This window comes from Tachyglossus aculeatus, chromosome 17, assembly GCF_015852505.1.
Source record: "Tachyglossus aculeatus isolate mTacAcu1 chromosome 17, mTacAcu1.pri, whole genome shotgun sequence".
NCBI classification, from domain to species: domain Eukaryota; kingdom Metazoa; phylum Chordata; class Mammalia; order Monotremata; family Tachyglossidae; genus Tachyglossus; species Tachyglossus aculeatus.
The window spans coordinates 56,566,642-56,586,780 of NC_052082.1; the positions used below are offsets into that span (position 1 = coordinate 56,566,642).

At 48.7% G+C, this 20,139-nt stretch overlaps 1 protein-coding gene across 1 annotated transcript in view; it reads left to right on the plus strand.

The window, feature by feature from the left end:
- The first annotated feature begins 227 nt into the window (after positions 1-227).
- Positions 228-20,139, plus strand: part of UNC45B (unc-45 myosin chaperone B) — a 41,294-nt gene continuing 21,382 nt past the window's right edge. Inside the window, exons 1-9 of the mRNA XM_038759687.1 lie at positions 228-597; positions 5,182-5,343; positions 6,656-6,692; positions 9,651-9,826; positions 10,689-10,778; positions 14,914-15,081; positions 15,185-15,353; positions 16,957-17,127; positions 17,201-17,372. Of these exons, the coding sequence (XP_038615615.1) occupies positions 5,182-5,343; positions 6,656-6,692; positions 9,651-9,826; positions 10,689-10,778; positions 14,914-15,081; positions 15,185-15,353; positions 16,957-17,127; positions 17,201-17,372 (1,145 nt within the window). The 5' untranslated portion in view covers positions 228-597. The remainder of the gene's footprint in view (positions 598-5,181; positions 5,344-6,655; positions 6,693-9,650; positions 9,827-10,688; positions 10,779-14,913; positions 15,082-15,184; positions 15,354-16,956; positions 17,128-17,200; positions 17,373-20,139) is intronic.

Below are 20,139 nucleotides of genomic sequence, written 5' to 3' on the forward strand. Positions count from 1 at the left end.
CTAGAAGCTGCTTCCCCGGCCGGTCCTTTCCCATTCCCACCCCCAACCCCGTCTCCCGCCCCCACCCCACCTGCCGAAACCTCAGCTGTCCCGATTCCCAGAATAGCCGCGCTCCCGGCGCGCCTGGGAGAGCCGGGATGGACGCCAGGGCCTTCCCTGCGGCCTGCTCATTGGGCAGGGAGCCCCCGGCCCGTCCTCCGGCCCCGCTCGGGAGGGGAGATGGATTAACCCCAGCCCCCCACTCCCCACCCCCAAACCCTGACCTCTTTCCCCGCTCCGGGGAGCCTGGCGGGGCCAAAGGGGGTGGGAGAGGTGACCCCTCTGGCATCTGGGACCCCACCACCACCGCCCCCCGGCCCAGTTGGCCTGTGGGAGCAGATTGTAACGAATTCGTCGCGCTCGGAGACAAGTGTTGTCGATAACAGGCCCCAGAGACCCCCTCGCCTTCACCAAATATGGTGAGGGAGAGCGGGGCCTGGAGATAAAGGGTCCGGAAAGCGGAGAGGAGACCCCCGTGTCCTCTGCATCTTCAGAAGACCTCCATCCTCCTGCCCTACTGACGACGACGACGACGACGTCCCTGCCGCCGCCACTGAGGTCTCCTGCGCGTCGAGGGTGGGCAGGGGACGGGAGTCGGGGAGCAGGCCGGGGCCGGTTGCTTTTTTCGGGGTGGGGGGACGGGACTGGGTCACCTCATCAATCAATCAATCAATCAATCAATCGTATTTATTGAGCGCTTACTGTGTGCAGAGCACTGGACTAAGCGCTTGGGAAGTACAAGTTGGCAACATCTAGAGACGGTCCCTACACAACAGTGGGCTCACAGTCTAAAAGGTGGGGTCATCAACCTCTGGATAATAATAGTGGTATTTATTAAGCACTTACTATGTGCCAAGCACTGTTCTAACCACTGAGGGGGGAGACAAGGTGATCAGGTGGTCCCACGGGGAGCTCCCGGTCTTCATCCCCATTTGACAGATGAGGGAACTGAGGCCCAGAGAAGTGAAGTGACTTGCCCAAAGTCACCCAGCTGACAAGCGGCGGAGGCAGGAGTTGAACCCACGACCTCTGACTCCAAAGCCCGGGCTCTTGCCACTGAGCCACGCTGCTTCCCTCCCAGTCTTCATCCCCATTTGACAGATGAGGGAGTGAGGCCCAGAGAAGTGAAGTGACTTGCCCAAAGTCACCCAGCTGACAAGTGGCGGGGCAGGGATTTGGACACACACACACACACACACACACACACACACACACACACAGAGACGTCAGGCAACGCTAGGTTTTGAGGGTTTTTATATACAACACTAGGTTTTTATATACACCTGTATATATATATGTTTGTGCATATTTATTACTCTATATGTATATATGTTTGTACGTATTTATTACTCTATTTATTTTATTTGTACATATTTATTCTATTTATTTTATCTTGTTAGTATGTTTTGTTTTGTCGTCCGTCTTCCCCTTCTCGACTGTGAGCCCGCTGTTGGGTAGGGACCGTCTCTCGATGTTGCCAACTTGGACATCCCAAGCGCTTAGCACAGTGCTCTGCACACAGGAAGCGCTCAATAAATGCGATTGAATGAATGAATGAATGAATGTTGCCAACTTGTACTTCCCAAGCGCTTAGTACAGTGCTCTGCACACAGTAAGCGCTCAATAAATACGACTGAATGAATGAACGAACAAGTGGAGGAGCACACACACACACACACACACACACACACACAGAGACACAGACGTCAGACAACGTTAGGTTTCGAGGGTTTTTACATACAACGCTAGGTTTTTATATACACCTGTATATATGTGTATATGTTTGTACGTATTTATTACTCTATTTTATTTGTACATATTTATTCTATTTATTTTATCTTGTTAATATGTTTTGTTTTGTTGTCTGTCTCCCCCTTCTAGACTGTGAGCCCGTAAGCGCTCAATAAATTCCCCTCTCCATCCCCCCCACCTTACCTCCTTCCCCTCCCCACAGTACCTGTATATATGGATATACGTTTGTACGGATTTATTGCTCCATTTATTTTATTTGTGCATATTTATTCTATTTATTTTATCTTGTTAGTATGTTTTGTTTTGTTGTCCGTCTCCCCCTTCTAGACTGTGAGCCCTCTGTTGGGGAGGGACCGGCCCTATATGTTGCCAACTTGGACTTCCCAAGCGCTTAGTACAATAAGAGCTCAATAAATCCCCGTCTCCATCCCCCCGCCTTACCTCCTTCCCCTCCCCACAGCACCTGTATATATGGATAGATGTTTGTACGGATTTATTACTCTATTTTATTTGTACATATTTATTCTATTTATTTTACCTTGTTAGTATGTTTTGTTTTGTTGTCCGTCTCCCCCTTCTCGACTGTGAGCCCACTGTTGGGGAGGGACCGTCTCTGTATGTTGCCAGCTTGGACTTCCCAAGCGCTTAGTCCAGTGCTCTGCACACAGTGAGCGCTCAATAAATACGATTGGATGAATGAATGAATGAATGTTGCCAACTTGTAGTTCCCAAGCGCTTAGTCCAGTGCTCTGCACACAGTAAGTGCTCAATAAATACGATTGAATGAATGAATGAACAAGTGGTGAGCCCACTGTTGGGTAGGGACTGTCTCTATATGTTGCCAATTTGTACTTCCCAAGCGCTTAGTACAGTGCTCTGCACACAGTAAGCGCTCAATAAATACGATTGATGATGATGAAGCCGGGATTTGAACACACACACACAGACACACACACACACACACACACACACACAGACGTCAGACAACCTTAGGTTTCGAGGCTTTTATATACAACGCTAGGTTTTTATATACACCTGTATATACGTATACATGTTTGTACGTATTTATTACTCTATTTTATTTGTACATATTTATTCTACTTATTTTATTTTGTTAATATGTTCTGTTTTGCTCTCCGTCTCCCCCTTCTAGCCTGTGAGCCCACTGTTGGGTAGGGACCGTCTCTAGATGTTGCCAACTTGGACTTCCCAAGCGCTTAGTCCAGTGTTCTGCACACAGTCAGCACTCAATAAATTCCCCTCTCCATCCCCCCTGCCTTACCTCCTTCCCCTCCCCACAGCACCTGCATATATGTATATATGTTTGTACATATTTATAACTCGATTTTATTTGTACATATTCATTCTATTTATTTTATCATGTTAATATGTTTTGTTTTGTTGTCCATCTCCCCCTTCTAGACTGTGAGCCCGCTGTTGGGTAGGGACCGGCTCTCTATGTTGTCAACTTGTACTTCCCAAGCGCTTAGTACAGTGCTCTGCACACAGTAAGCGCTCAATAAATCCCCGTCTCCATCCCCACGCCTTACCTCCTTCCCCTCCCCACAGCACCTGTATATATGGATATATCTTTGTACGGATTTATTACTCTATTTTATTTGTACATATTTATTCTATTTATTTTATCTATTCTATTTATTTTATTTTATTTCGTTAATCTGTTTTGTTTTGTTGTCTGTCTCCCCCTTCTAGACTGTGAGCCCGCTGTTGGGTAGGGACCGTCTCTAGATGTTGCCAACTTGGACTTCCCGAGCGCTTAGTCCAGTGCTCTGCACACAGTAAGCGCTCAATAAATACGATTGAATGAATGAACGAATGGATGAATGTGGCCGACTTGTACTTCCCCGGGGCCTAGTCCAGTGCTCTGCCCACCGTAAGCGCTCAATAAATATGACTGAATGAGTGAATGAGTGAATAGTAAGTGCATGATGATGATGATAATAATAACTGTGGTATTTGTTATTTCCCACCGCCAATCTGGAGCAGGGCGGGGGGGAACTGAGGCAGCAAGGTCAGGCAAGAGGCCTGCGATTCGTTCCCTCAATTGCATTTATTGAGCACTCACTGAGAAGCAGCGTGGCTCAGTGGAAAGAGCCCGGGCTTTGGAGTCAGAGGTCATGGGTTCGAATCCCGGCTCTGCCACATGTCTGCTGTGTGACCTTGGGCAAGTCACTTCACTTCTCTGAGCCTCAGTGACCTCATCTGGAAAATGGGGATTAAGACGATGACTGTGAGCCCCCCGTGGGACAACCTGATCACTTTGTATCCCCCCCAGCGCTTAGAACAGTGCTTTGCACATAGTAAGCGCTTAACAAATGCCAACATTATTATCCCACCCTAGCCCCCCCACGAACTTAGTTATATCTCCTTAATATATATAATACATACTTGTACTTCCCAAGCGCTTAGTACAGTGCTCTGCACACAGTAAGCGCTCAATAAATACGATTGAATGAATGAATGAATATGTATACATATATATGTACACAGAGAGGGAGAGAGAGAGAAGCAAAATGATCTAATTTTAGATCCCTCCTTCCCTTCCCCACAGCACCTGTATATATGTATATATGTTTGTACATATTTATTGCTCTACTTATTTATTTATTTGACTTGTACATATCTATTCTCTTTATTTTATTTTGTTAGTCTGTTTGGTTTTGTTCTCTGTCTCCCCCTTCTAGCCTGTGAGCCCACTGTTGGGTAGGGACCATCTCTACATGTTGCCAACTTGGACTTCGCAAGCGCTTAGTACAGTGCTCTGCACGCAGTAAGCGCTCAATAAATACGATTGAAGGAATGAATGAATACATATACATATATATGTACACAGAGAGGGAGAGAGAGAAGCAAAATGACCCAATTTTAGATCCCTCCTTCCCTTCCCCACAGCACCTGTATATATGTATATATGTTTGTACATATTTAATACTCTATTTATTTGACTTGTACATATCTATTCTATTTATTTTATTCATTCATTCATTCATTCAATCGTATTTATTGAGCGCTTACTGTGTGCGGAGCACTTGTACTAAGCGCTTGGGAAGTCCAAGTTGGCAACGTATAGAGACAGTCCCTACCCAACAGCGGGCTCACTCCTTCTAGACTGTGAGCCCACTGTTGGGTAGGGACCGTCTCTACATGTTGCCAACTTGGACTTCCCAGGCGCTTAGTACAGTGCTCTGCACATAGTAAGCGCTCAATAAATACGATTGATTGATTGATTGATTGTTATTGTTACTCGCTGTGTGCAGGGCGACTCAGACCCGGGCCTCTCGCCCCCTCCCGAGTCTGGCCGCCCTCCCGGGGGACGGGGGGCTAGTAGTAGCCACCGCCCCCCGACTCCAAGCGTCCGTCCGCTGGCAGATGGGGGATCCGCTGCAGCTGAAGGAGGAGGGGAACCAACGCTTCCAGGCCAGAGACTACGATGGCGCCGCGCAGAGCTACTCCAAGGCCTTGGCGTTGGGCCCGGACCGGCCGCTGCGGGCCGTCCTCTACCGCAACCGGGCGGCCTGCCACCTCAGACGGGTCCGTGCCCGGGACGGGGGACGGGAGGGAGGGTCCTGCCCATCACGTTGGCCATCCCCCTGCCCCCGTGGCGGTTCGGGTCATCGGACGGCGGCGGGTGCCCACCTTGGGGAAGACCAAGGGACGGACGCCTCCCCGGCTCCCTGCACATATTTACTATTCTATTTTCATTCATTCAATCGTATTTATTGAGCACTTACTGTGTGCAGAGCACTGGACTAAGCGCTTGGAAAATACAGGTTGGCAACACATAGAGACGGTCCCTATCCAACAGTGGGCTCACAGTCTAGCATTCTATTCTAGGACTGTCTCTATATGTTGCAAACTTGTACTTCCCAAGCGCTTAGTACAGTGCTCTGCACACAGTAAGTGCTCAATAAATACGATTGATGACATAGAGCCCAACTGTGGGCTCCCAGTCTAGAATTCTATTCTATTTTGTCAATCAATCAATCAATCGTATTTATTGAGCGCTTGCTGTGTGCAGAGCACTGGACTAAGCGCTTGGGAAGTACAGGTTGGCAACACATAGAGACGGTCCCTACCCAACAGTGGGCTCACAGTGTAGAATTCTATTCTATTTTGTCAATCAATCAATCAATCGTATTAATTGAGCGCTTACTGTGTGCAGAGCACTGTACTAAGCGCTTGGGAAGTACAAGTTGGCAACAGATAGAGACGGTCCCTACCCAACAGTGGGCTCCCGGTCTAGAATGCTATTCTATCTTGTCAATGCTGTGCATCTAGCTTTATTGCTATTTATTTTGATGACTTGACACCCGTCCACAGGTTTAGTTTTGTCGTCCGTCTCCCCCTTCTAGGCTGCGCCAACTTGTAATAATAATAATAATGGCATTTGTTAAGCGCTTACTATGTGCAGAGCACTGTTCTAAGCGCTGGGGGGGATACAAGGTGATCAAGTTGTCCCACGTGGGGCTCACAGTCTTCATCCCCGTTTTACAGATGAGGGAACTGAGGCTCCGAGAAGTGACTTGCCCAAGGTCACACAGCAGACATGTGGTGGAGTCGGGATTCGAACCCGTGACTTCTGACTCCAAAGCCCGGGCTCTTTCCACTGAGCCACGCTGCTTCCCAAGGAGCAGCTTGTACTTCCCAAGCGCTTGGTACCGGGCTCTGCACACAGTAAGCGCTCAATAAATACGATTGAATGAATGACTGCGAGCCCGCTGTTGGGTAGGGACCGTCTCTATATGTTGCCAACAAGCGCTTAGTCCAGTGCTCGGCACACAGTAAGCGCTCAATAAGTACGGTTGAGCGAGTGAGTGACCCTCGTCCGTCTCCCCCCTGGCAGGAGAGCTACGCCCAGGCCGCCGCTGATGCCTCCCAAGGTGAGTGACGGCGACTTCCGTAGCAACCGGGCTGCCCCACGGCATCCCAAACTTCATTATTCATCCGTTCAATGGTATTTATTGAGCGCTTACTGTGTGCGGAGCGCTGGACTAAGCGCTTGGGAAGTCCAAGTTGGCAGCATATAGAGACAGTCCCGAAAGCGGGCTCACAGTCATCGACGGATCGTATTTACCAAGCGCTTACCGTGGGCAGAGCACCATGTTGAGCGCTTAGAAGAGACAGATTCAGGAGGTCACGGGTTCTAATCCTGGCTCCTCCACTCATCATCATCATCAATCATATTTATTGAGCGCTTGCTGTGTGCAGAGCACTGGACTAAGCGCTTGGGAAGTACAAATTGTCAACATATAGAGACAGTTCCTACCCAACACTCGTCTTCTGCGTGGCCTTAGACAAGTCACTTCACCTCTCTGCGCCTCAACTGCCTCATCTGTAAAATGAGGATTTGAGACTGTGATCCCGGGGACGGGGAATGTGTCCATCCCGATTTGCTTGGATCCAACCCCGGCGCTTAGTACAGTACAGGAGAAGCAGCGTGGCTCAGTGGAAAGAGCCCGGGCTTTGGAGTCAGAGGTCATGGGTTCAAATCCCGACTCCGCCAATTAGCTGGGCGACTTTGGGCAAGTCACTTCACTTCTCTGGGCCTCAGTTCCCTTATCTGTAAAATGGGGATGAAGACTGTGAGCCCCCCATGGGACAACCTGATCACCTTATAACCACCCCAGTGCTTAGAACAGTGCTTTGCACATAGTAAGCGCTTAATAAATGCCATCATTATTATTTATTATTTATTTACAGTGCCCACACATAGTAAGTGCTGAAGGCATACCATTCTTATTATTACTATTAATAATAATAATGGCACTTGTTAAGCGCTTACTATGTGCAAAGCACTGTTCTAAGCGCTGGGGGGATACAAGGTGATCAGGTTGTCCCACGTGGGGCTCACAGTCATAATCCCCATTTTACAGATGAGGCAACTGAGGCTCAGAGAAGTTAAGTGACTTGCCCAAGGTCACACAGCAGACAGGTGGAGAAGCTGGGATTCAAACCCATGACCTCTGACTCCAAAGCCCGGGCTCTTCCCACTGAGCCACGCAGACACATTCCCTGCCACCCAAAGAGATTCTAGACTGTGAGCCCGCTGTTGGGTAGGGACCGTCTCTAGATGTTGCCAACTTGGACTTCCCGAGCGCTCAGTACAGTGCTCTGCACACAGTAAGCGCTCAATAAATACAACTGAATGAATGAATAAATAAATACGATTGAATGAATGAATAAATACGATTGAATGAATGAACGCATTACGGTCCAGACGGAGAGACGGCTGTTAATAGAAATAAATAAATTAGAGCTGCGGACATAAATGCCGTGGGGCCGAGGTGGAGAAAGGGAGTGGATGTTTTGTTGTCCATCTCCCCCTTCTAGACTGTGAGCCCGTTGTCGGGTAGGGACCGTCTCTCTATGTTCTCAAGCGCTTAGTACAGTGCTCTGCCCACGGTAAGCGCTCAATAAATATGATTGAGTGAATGAATGAATTACGGTCCAGATGGAGAGACGGATATTAATAGAAATAAATAAATTAGAGCTGCGGACATAAGTGCCGTGGGGCCGAGGTGGAGAAAGGGAGCGGATGTTTTGTTGTCCGTCTCCCCCTTCTTGACTGTGAGCCCATCGTCGGGTAGGGACCGTCTCTCTATGTTGATGACTAGTACTTCTCAAGTGCTTAGTACAGTGCTCTGCCCACGGTAAGCGCTCAATAAATACGATTGAGTGAATGAATGAATTATGGTCCAGATGGAGAGACGGATATTAATAGAAATAAATAAATTAGAGCTGCGGACATAAGTGCTGTGCGGCCGAGGTGGAGAAAGGGAGCGGATGTTTTGTTGTCCAGCTCCCCCTTCTCGACTGTGAGCCCGTCGTCGGGTAGGGATTGTCTCTCTATGTTGACGACTAATACTTCTCAAGCGCTTAGTACAGTGCTCTGCACACAGTAAGCGTTCAATAAATACAATTGAATGAATGAATGAATTACGGTCCAGACAGAGATATGGATATTAATAGAACTAAATAAATTAGAGCTGCGGACATACATGCCGTGGGGACGAGGTGGAGAAAGGGAGTGGATGTTTTGTTGTCCGTCTCCCCCTTCTAGACTGTGAGCCCATTGTCGGGTAGGGACCGTCTCTCTATTTTGATGACTAGTACTTCTCAAGCGCTTAGTACAGTGCTCTGCCCACAGTAAGCGCTCAATAAATACAATTGAATGAATGAATGAATTATGGTCCAGACGGAGAGGTGGATATTAATAGAAATAAATAAATTAGAGCTGCGGACATAAGTGCTGTGGGGCTGAGGTGGAGAAAGGGAGCGGATGTTTTGTTGTCCGTCTCCCCCTTCTCGACTGTGAGCCCGTCGTCGGTTAGGGACCGTCTCTCTATGTTGATGACTAGTACTTCTCAAGCGCTTAGTTCAGTGCTCTTCCCACGGTAAGCGCTCAATAAATACGATTGAATGAATGAATGAATTATGAATGAATTAATAGAAATTAATAAATTAGAGCTGCGGACATAAGTGCCGTGGGGCCGAGGTGGAGAAAGGGAGCGGATGTTTTGTTGTCCGTCTCCCCCTTCTCGACTGTGAGCCCGTTGTCGGGTAGGGACCGCCGTCTCTCTATGTTGCCGACTTGGACTTCCCAAGCGCTTAGTCCAGTGCTCTGCGCACTGTAAGCGCTCAGTCAATACGATTGAATGAATGAATCAGGGCGATGCGGAAGGGAGCGGGAAAGGAGGGCGCAGTCAGGGCCTTCGGTGTGGCTTCCAAGGTGAGGAGAGTGGTCGTCCGCGGGCTGCGAGGAGGGAGGGCGTCCCGGGCCAGAGGCGATGCCGCGGGTGGGCATCGGAGCCCCCAGCCGCGCCCCGTCCCGTCCCCAGCGATTGACGTGGACGCGTCGGACGTGAAGGCCCTGTTTCGACGCTGCCAGGCCCTGGAGAAGCTGGGCCGCCTGGACCAGGCCTTCAAAGACGTGCAGCGCTGCGCCACCCTGCAGCCGCGCAACGGAGACTTCCAGGAGACCCTCCGGCGCCTCAGCTCCGGCATCCAGGAGAAGGTCTGCACGGAAACTGGGCCCCCGCGTCCCCCACCTCGTGTCTCTCCCCACTTCAATCCATACTTCATGCTGCTGCCTGGATTATCTTTGTCCAGAAACGCTCTGGGCATATCACTCCCCTCCTCAAAAATCTCCAGTGGCTACCAATCAATCTGTGCATCAGGCTGAAACTCCTCACCCTGGGCTTCCAGGCTGTCCATCCCCTGGCCCCCTCCTACCTCACCTCCCTTCTCTCCTTCTACTGCCCAGCCCGCACCCTCCGCTCCTCTGCCACCGCTAATCTCCTCACCGTTAGGCCTCGTTCTCGCCTGTCCCGCCATCGACTCCCGGCCCACGTCATCCCCCGGGCCCGGAATGCCCCCAATCCCTCTGCCCATCCGCCAAGCTAGCTCTCTTCCTCCCTTCAAGGCCCTACTGAGAGCTCACCTCCTCCAGGAGGCCTTCCCACACTGAGCCCCTTCCTTCCTCTCCCCCTCGTCCCCCTCTCCATCCCCCCATCTTACCTCCTTCTCTTCCCCACAGCACCTGTATATATGGATAGATGTTTGTACATATTTATTACTCTATTTATTTATTTTACTTGTACATATCTATTCTATTTATTTTATTTTGTTAGTATGTTTGGTTTTGTTCTCTGTCTCCCCATTCTAGACTGTGAGCCCACTGTTGGGTAGGAACTGTCTCTATATGTTGCCAACTTGTACTTCCCAAGCGCTTAGTCCAGTGCTCTGCACACAGTAAGCGCTCAATAAATACAATTGATGATGATGATGATGATGATGGGGCCACCGGGGGACGGGGCGCATGCCGGAGACCACCCTCAGGACGCCCAGAGCTCTGACCGTGTTCCCTCTTCTCCCAGCTGCACGTCCAGTTCTCCACGGATTCCCGGGTGCAGTCCATGTTCGCCATTCTGCTGGACGAGAACAGCGAGGCGGAGAAGCGTGAGAAGGTGATGCCCCCCATCCCCCTGGGCCCGCTGGGCGGGGGGCTCCAGCCCCTCCGGCCCTTCCACTTCCTCTTCTAGACCGTGAGCCCATTGTGGGGTAGGGACCATCTCTCTATGTTAATAATAATAATAATAATTATGGCATTTATTAAGTGCTTACTATGTGCAAAGCACTGTTCTAAGTGCTGGGGAGGTCACAAGGTGATCAAGTTGTCCCACGGGGGGCTCGTAGTCTTCATCCCCATTTTACAGATGAGGGAACTGAGGCACAGAGAAGTGAAGTGACTTGCCCAGAGTCACCCAGCTGACAGTTGGCAGAGCCGGGATTTGAACCCCTGACCTCTGACTCCAAAGCCCGGGCTCGTTCCACTGAGCCACGCCGCTTCCCCGATTTGCCGATTTGTACTTCCCAAGCACTTAGTACAGCGCTCTGCGCACAGTAAGTGCTCAATAAATACGATTGAATGAATGAATGTTCTCCCCACTCCACAGAGACGCCCCCCCACCAAACCCACCCTCGCCCACCTTCTTGCCGACCCCCCTTGGTACTCATTCATTCAATCGTCTTTACTGAGCGCTTGCTGTGCGGGACTCATTCATTCATTCTTTCAATCGTATTTATTGAGCGCTTCCTGTGTGCAGAGCACTGTACTAAGCGCTTGGGAAGTCCAACTGGGCAACATCTAGAGACGGTCCCCACCCAACAACGGGCTCACAGTCTCGAAGGGGGAGACGTACAACGAAACAAAACATGTTAGAGAAACACTGTGGCTCAGTGGAAAGAGCCCGGGCTTTGGAGTCAGAGGTCATGGGTTCAAATCCCGGCTCCGCCACTTGTCACCTGGGTGACTTTGGGCAAGTCACTTCACTTCTCTGGGCCTCAGTGACCTCATCTGGAAAATGGGAATTAAGACTGTGAGCCCCCTGAGGGACAACCTGATCACCTTGTAACCTCCCCAGCGCTTAGAACAGTGCTAGGCGCATAGTAAGCGCTTAATAAATGCCATCATTATTCTTATGTGGACGGGTGTCAAGTCATCAGAATTGTCCACCCTAATTTGCTTGTGTCCCCCCCCAGCGCTTAGTACAGTGCCCGGCACATAGTAAGTGCTTAATGGATACCGCAATTATTATCAGCTACCACGTCTTACTTAGAAGGGTGCTTTGCACATAGTAAGCGCTTAACAAACGCCCTCATTATTGTTACTATTTGAGCCCGGGACTGGGAGCCAGAAGGACGTGGGTTCTCATTCCGGCTCCGCCGCTTGCCCGTTGTGTGACCTTGGGCGAGTCACTTTACTTCCCTGAGCCTCAGTTACACGTGGGACAGGGACTGGGTACAACCCAACTCGCTTTCAGCCCCCTCAGAGCTTAGTGCGGTGCCTGGCACGTAGTAAGCTCTTAATACATCCATTCAGTCGTATTGATTGATTGATTGATTCATTCAATCGTATTTATTGAGCGCTGACTGGGTGCAGAGCACTGGACTATGCGCTTGGGAAGTACAAGTTGGCACCGTATTCATTCATTCAATCATATTTATTGAGCGCTGACTGGGTGCAGAGCACTGTACTAAGCGCTTGGGAAGTACAAGTTGGCAACATATTCATTCAATCATATTTATTGAGTGCTGACTGGGTGCAGAGCACTGGACTAAGCGCTTGGGAAGTCCAAGTTGGCAACATATTCATTCATTCATTCAATCATATTTATTGAGCGCTGACTGGGTGCAGAGCACTGTACTAAGCGCTTGGGAAGTACAAGTTGGCAACGTATTCATTCACTCAATCATATTTATTGAGCGCTGTGTGCAGAGCACTGTACTAAGCGCTTGGGAAGTACAAGTTGGCAACATATTCATTCATTCATTCAATCATATTTATTGAGCGCTGACTGTGTGCAGAGCACTATACTAAGCACTTGGGAAGTACAAGTTGGCAACATATTCATTCATTCAATCATATTTATTGAGCGCTGACTGTGTGCAGAGCACTGTACTAAGCGCTTGGGAAGTCCAAGTTGGCAACATAGGGAGACGGTCCCTACCCAACAGCGGGCTCACAGTCTAGAAGGGGGAGGCAGAGAACAAAACCAGACATATTAACAAAATACTCATCTGTAAAATGGGAATGAAGACTATGAGCCCCACGTGGGACAACCTGATTCATGGAGATGGAGAATGATTGATGATTGATTGATTCATTCATTCATTCAATCAATCGTATTTATTGAGCGCTTACTGTGTGCAGAGCATTCATTCATTCATTCATTCAATCGTATTTATTGAGCGCTGACTGTGTGCAGAGCACTGTACTAAGCGCTTGGGAAGTACAAGTTGGCAACATATTCATTCAATCATATTTATTGAGCGCTGACTGGGTGCAGAACACTGGACTAAGCGCTTGGGAAGTACAAGTTGGCAACATATTCATTCATTCATTCAATCATATTTATTGAGCGCTGACTGTGTGCAGAGCACTGTACTAAGCGCTTGGGAAGTACAAGTTGGCAACATATTCATTCATTCAATCATATTTATTGAGCGCTTACTGTGTGCAGAGCACTGTACTAAGCGCTTGGGAAGTCCAAGTTGGCAACATGTAAAGACGGTCCCTACCCAACAGCGGGCTCACAGTCTAGAAGGGGGAGGCAGAGAACAAAACCAAACATATTAACAAAATACTCATCTGTAAAATGGGAATGAAGACTGTGAGCCCCACGTGGGACAACCTGATTCATGGAGATGGAGATTGATTGACTGATTGATTGATTCATTCATTCATTCAATCGTATTTATTGAGCGCTTACTGTGTGCAGAGCACTGGACTAAACGCTTGGGAAGTCCAAGTTGGCAACATCTAGAGATGGTCCCTACCCAACAACGGGCTCACAGTCTAGAAGGGGGAGACAGACAACACAACAAAACATATTAACAGAATGAAATAAATAGAATAAATATGTACAAGTAAAATAAATAAATAAGAGCACTGTACTAAGCGCTTGGGAAGTACAAGTTGGCAACATTATAGAGACGGTCCCTAACCAACAGTGGGCTCACAGCCTAGAAGGGGGAGATGGACGACAAAACAAAACGTATTAACAGAATAAAATAAATAGAATAAATACGTACAAGTAAAATAAATAAATAAGAGCACTGTACTAAGCGCTTGGGAAGTACAAGTTGGCAACATTATAGAGATGGTCCCTACCCAACAGCGGGCTCACAGCCTAGAAGGGGGAGACAGACAACACAACAAAACATATTAACAGAATAAAATAAATAGAATAAATATGTACAAGTAAAATAAATCACCATCATCATCAATCGTATTTATTGAGCGCTTCCTGTGTGCAGAGCACTGTACTAAGCGCTTGGGAAGTACAAGTTGGCAACATTATAGAGGCGGTCCCTACCCAACAGTGGGCTCACAGCCTATAAGGGGGAGACAGACAACACAACAAAACATATTAACAGAATAAAATAAATAGAATAAATATGTACAAGTAAAATAAATAAAGCACTGTACTAAGTGCTTGGGAAGTACAAGTTGGCAACATTATAGAGACGGTCCCTACCCAACAGTGGGCTCACAGTCTAGGAGATCACCTTGTATCCTCCCCGGCACTTAGAACGGCGCTTTGCACACAGTAAGCGCTCAACAGATGCCATTGAGCGCCGGCTGTGTGCAGAGCACTGTACTGAGCGCTTGGGAAGTCCAAGTTGGCAACTTATAGAGATGGTCAATAGATCAATCAATCAATCGTATTGATGGAGCGCTTACTGTGTGCAGAGCACTGGACTATGCGCTTGGGAAGTCCAAGTTGGCAACTTCTATAAGTTAGAAGGGGGAGACAGAGAACAAAACAAAACATATTAACAAAATAAAACGAATAGAATAAACATATGCAAATACTTGAATATAGTAATAAATATGTACAAACATATATCCATCTATAGATGGTCAATCGATCAATCAATCAGTCGTATTGATTGAGCGCTTACCGCGTGCAGAGCACTGGACTAAGCGCTTGGGAAGTCCAAGTTGGCAACGTAGAGAGACGGTCCCTACCCAACAGTGGGCTCACAGTCTGGAAATGGGTATTTCCCTCCCTCTCGCCCGTCCTCCGACCCTTCAAGGCCGCCAACAACCTCATCGTCCTGGGCCGGGAGGAGGCGGGGGCCGAGAGGATCTTCCAGAACGACGGGCTGGGCCTGCTGCTCAAACTGGTGGAGACCAAGAGGCCGGAGCTGGTCCTGGCCGCCGTTCGGACGTCGGCGGGCATGTGCGGCGGCCACCGAGCCCGGGTGAGGCCGGCGGGCCCCCGCGCCCAGCCCCGGGAGGGAGGCCAGGGCGGCGGAGGCCGAGGATGAAGGCCGGGTCGGGGCTCGGGGGGGGCGTCTCTCCCAGGCCACCGCCGTCCTCCACGGGATGCGCCCGGACCGGCTGTGCGGCCTGCTGGCGGCGGACGACGGGGAGACCGCGCTGGCCGCCTGCGCCCTCCTCCAGGCCATCACCGACTCCCTGACGGGCGAGGACAAGACGGAGCGGCGGGGCAAGGAGGCGGCCCTGGTTTTGGGTAAGGGGCCGCCGCCGGAGATTTTCCGGGCCTCATCATCATCATCATCATCATTCGTATTTATTGAGCGCTTCCTGCGTGCAGAGCACCGGACTAAGCGCTTGGGAAGTCCAAGTTGGCAACACCGAGAGCCGGTCCCTACCCAACAGCGGGCTCACGGTCTAAAAGGGGGAGACGGAGAATAAAACCAAACATACCGACAAAATAAATAGAATAGATATGTACAAGTAAAATCAGCATCATCATCAATCGTATTTATTGAGCGCTTACTGTGTGCAGAGCACTGGACTAAGCGCTTGGGAAGTCCAAGTTGGCAACACCGAGAGACGGTCCCTACCCAACAGTGGGCTCACAGTCTAAAAGGGGGAGATGGAGAACCAAACCAAACATACTAACAAAATAAAATAAATAGAATAGATATGTACAAGTAAAATCATCATCATCATCATCATCATCAGTCGTATTTATTGAGCGCTTACTGTGTGCAGAGCACTGGACTAAGCGCTTGGGAAGTACAAGTTGGTAACATATAGAGACAGTCCCTACCCAGCAGCAGGCTCACAGTCTAAACGGGGGAGATGGAGAACAAAACCAAACATACTAACAAAATAAAATAAATAGAATAGATATGTACAAGTAAAATCATCATCATCATCATCATCAATCGTATTTATTGAGCGCTTACTGTGTGCAGAGCACTGTCCTAAGCACTTGGGAAGTCCAAGTTGGCAACATCTAGAGACAGTCCCTACCCAACAGTGGGCTCACAGTCTAAAAGGGGGAGACGGAGAACCAAACCAAACATACTAACAAAATAAAATAAATAGACTAGATATGTACAAGTAAAATAAATAAATAAATAGAGTAATAAATCTGTACAAACATATATACATATATCCAGGTGCTGTGGGGAATCAATCAATCATCAATTGTATTTATTGAGCGCTTACTGTGTGCAGAGCACTGGACTAAGCGCTTGGGAAGTCCAAGTTGGCAACATCTAGAGACGGTCCCTACCCAACAGTGGGCTCACAGTCTAAAAGGGGGAGACGGAGAACAAAACCAAACATACTAACAAAATAAAATAAATTGACTAGATATGTACAAGTAAAATAAATAAATAGAGTAATAAATCTGTACAAACATATATACATATATACAGGTGCTGTGGGGAAGGGAAGGAGGTAAGATGGGGGGACAGAGAGGGGGACGAGGGGGAGAGGAAGGAAGGGGCTCAGTGTGGGAAGGCCTCCTGGAGGAGGTGAGCTCTCGGTAGGGCCTTTAAGGGAGGAAGAGAGCTGGCTTGGCGGATGGGCAGAGGGATTGGGGGCATTCCGGGCCCGGGGGATGATGTGGGCCGGGGGTCGATGGCGGGACAGGTGGGAACGAGGTATGGTGAGGAGATTAGCGGCGGAGGAGTGGAGGGTGCGGGTCGGGCTGGAGAAGGACAGAAGGGAGGTGAGGTAGGAGGGGGCCAGGGGATGGACAGCCTGGAAGCCCAGGGTGAGGAGTTTCTGCCTGATGCAAGAAACTCCCGCCTCGGGGCGGGAGACGTCGCGCTTCCCGGGAAGGCCGACCCACGGCGTCCGGGCCCTTCCTCCAGACTCCAAGAAGGACCTCCGGCAGATCACGGACCACCTGCTGGACATGCTGGTCAGCAAGAAGGTGTCGGGCCGCGGGAAGGACCAGGCCCTCAACCTCCTCACCAGGAACGTCCCGAGGAAGGATCTGGCCGTCCAGGACAACTCCCGCACCATCTACGTGGTGGACCACGGTGGGTTGAGGGGACGGCGGGGGCGGCGGGAGGCGGAGAGGGGGAGGACGTCAAGCCCCGCCATCCCCGCTAGGCCTGAGGAAGATCCTGAAGGTGGTGGCGCAGGTGCCCGAGCTGCCGTCCTGCCTGCCGCTGACCGACGACACCCGCGCGCTGGCCTCCGTCCTCCTCAGCAGGCTGTACGACGACCTGCGCTGCGACCCCGAGAGAGACGCCTTCCGCAAGATCTGCGAAGAGTTCATCACGTGAGCCGCGGGGCGGCCTCCCTCCGCCATGCGTTCGGTCGTATTTAATCATTCAGTCATTCAATCGTATTTATTGAGCGCTTACTGCCCTCTGCCCATCCTCCAAGCTCGCTCTCTTCCTCCCTTCAAGGCCCTGCTGAGAGCTCACCTCCTCCAGGAGGCCTTCTCCCCCTCGTCCCCCTCTCCATCCCCCCATCTTACCTCCTTCCCTTCCCCACAGCACCTGTATATATGTATATATGGTTGTACATATTTATTACTCTGTTTATTTATTTATTTTACTTGTACATTTCTATCCTATTTATTTTATTTTGTTGGTATGTTTGGTTCTGTTCTCTGTCTCCCCCTTTTAGACTGTGAGCCCACTGTTGGGTAGGGACTGTCTCTATGTGTTGCCAATTTGTACTTCCCAAGCGCTTAGTACAGTGCTCTGCACATAGTAAGCGCTCAATAAATACGATTGATTGATTGATTGATTGATTGATTACTGTGTGCAGAACACTGGACTAAGCGCTTGGGAAGTCCAAGTTGGCAACATCGAGAGACGGTCCCTACCCAACAGTGGGCTCACAGTCTAGAAGGGGGAGGCAGAGAACAAAACAAAACATATTAACAAAATAAAATGAATAGAATAAACATATACAAATAAAATACATAAATGAATATAGTAATAAATATGTACAAACATATATCCATATATACAGGTGCTGTGGGGAGGGGAAGGAGGTAAGGGAGGGGGAAGAGGGGGAGAGGAAGGAGGGGGCTGAATCTCCATTTTGCAAATGGGGAACTGAGGCAGAGAGAAGTGAATCCAACAAGGATCGATCAACCGATCCGTCGTATTCATTGAACGCTTCCAGTGTGCATAACACTGTGCTAAGCGCTTGGGAGAGTACACTACAACAGAGTTGGTCGATACGTTCCCTGCCCATAACCACCTTACGGTCAGTCCGTCCGTCAGTGGTATTTAGCGCTTACTGTGTGCAGAGCGCTGGGCTAAGCGCTTGGGAAGTACAAGTTTTTTTTATGGCATCTATTAAGCACTTACTATGTGCAAAGCACTGGGGAGGTAACAAGGTAATCAGGTTGTCCCACGGCGGGCTCACAGTCTTCATCCCCGTTTTTACAGATGAGGTAACGGGGGCACGGAGAAGTGAAGTGACTCGCCCAAAGTCACCCAGCTGACAATTGGCAGAGCTGGGATTTGAACCCATGACCTCTGACTCCAAAGCCCGGGCTCTTTCCATTGAGCCAAGTTGCTTCTCTAATGCCTGTTTTGCCGTCTGCCTCCCCACTTCTAGACTGTGAGCCTGCTGTGGGCAGGGAGGGTCTCTCTTGGTTGCTGAATTGTCCAAGAGCCCGGGCTTTGGAGTCAGAGGTCATGGGTTCAAATTCTGGCTTCGCCAGTTGTCAGCTGGGTGACTTTGGGCAAGTCACTTCACTTCTCTGGGCCTCAGTGGCCTCATCTGGAAAATGGGGATGAAGACTGTGAGCCCCCCGTGGGACAACCCGATCACCCTGTAACCTCCCCAGCACTTAGAACAGTGCTTTGCATATAGTAAGTGCTTAATAAGCACTTAATAAGCGCTGTTCCCCTCCTCCCCCTCCCCATTCCCCCCGCCTTACCTCTTTCCCCTCCCCACAACACCTGTATATATGTATATACGTTTGTACGGATTTATTACTCTATTTATTCATTTATTTTATTTGTGCAGATTTATTCTATTTATTTTATTTTGTTAATATGTTTGGTTTTGTTCTCCGTCTCCCCCTTCTAGCCTGTGAGCCCCCTGTTGGGTAGGGACCGTCTCTAGATGTTGCCAACTTGTACTTCCCAAGCGCTTAGTACAGTGCTCTGCACACAGTAAGCGCTCAATAAATACGATTGAATGAATGAATGAATAAATGCCATCATTATTATTATTATTATTATTATTATTACCAAGCGCTTAGTCCGGTGCTCTGCACACGGTAAGCACTCAATAAATATGATTGAATGAATGAATGAATGAATGAATGCCATTATTATTATTATTCCCAAGTGCTTAGTCCAGTGCTCTGCACACGGTAAGTACTCAATAAATACGATTGAATGAATGAATGAATAAATGCCATTATTATTATTATTATTATTACTATTATTATTCCCAAGCACTTAGTCCAGTGCTCTGCACACGGAAAGGCTCAATAAATCCGATTGAATGAATGAATGAATAAATGCCATTATTATTATCATTATTCCCAGATGCTGAGTCCGGTGCTCTGCACACAGTAAGCGCTCAATAAATACGATTGAATGAATGAATGAATGAATGCCGTTATTATTATTATTATTATTATTCCCAGGCGCTTAGTCCGGTGCTCTGCACACGGTAAGCGCTCAATAAATACGATTGAATGAATGAATGAATGAATAAATGCCATTATTATTATAATTCCCAAGCGCTTAGTCCTGTGCCCTGTACACAGTAAGCACTCAATAAATACGATTGAATGGATGAATAAATGAATGAATAAATGCCATTATTATTATTATTCCCAAGCGCTTTGTCCAGTACTCTGTACACGGTAAGCACTCAATAAATATGATTGTATGAATGAATGAATGAATGAATGACTACATACCACTATTATTATTATTATTATTATTCCCAACCGCTCAGTTCGGTGCTCCGCACACGGTAAGCGCTCAATAAATACGATTGAATGAATGAATGAATAAATAAATGCCATTATTAGTATTATTCCCAAGCGCTTAGTCCAGTGC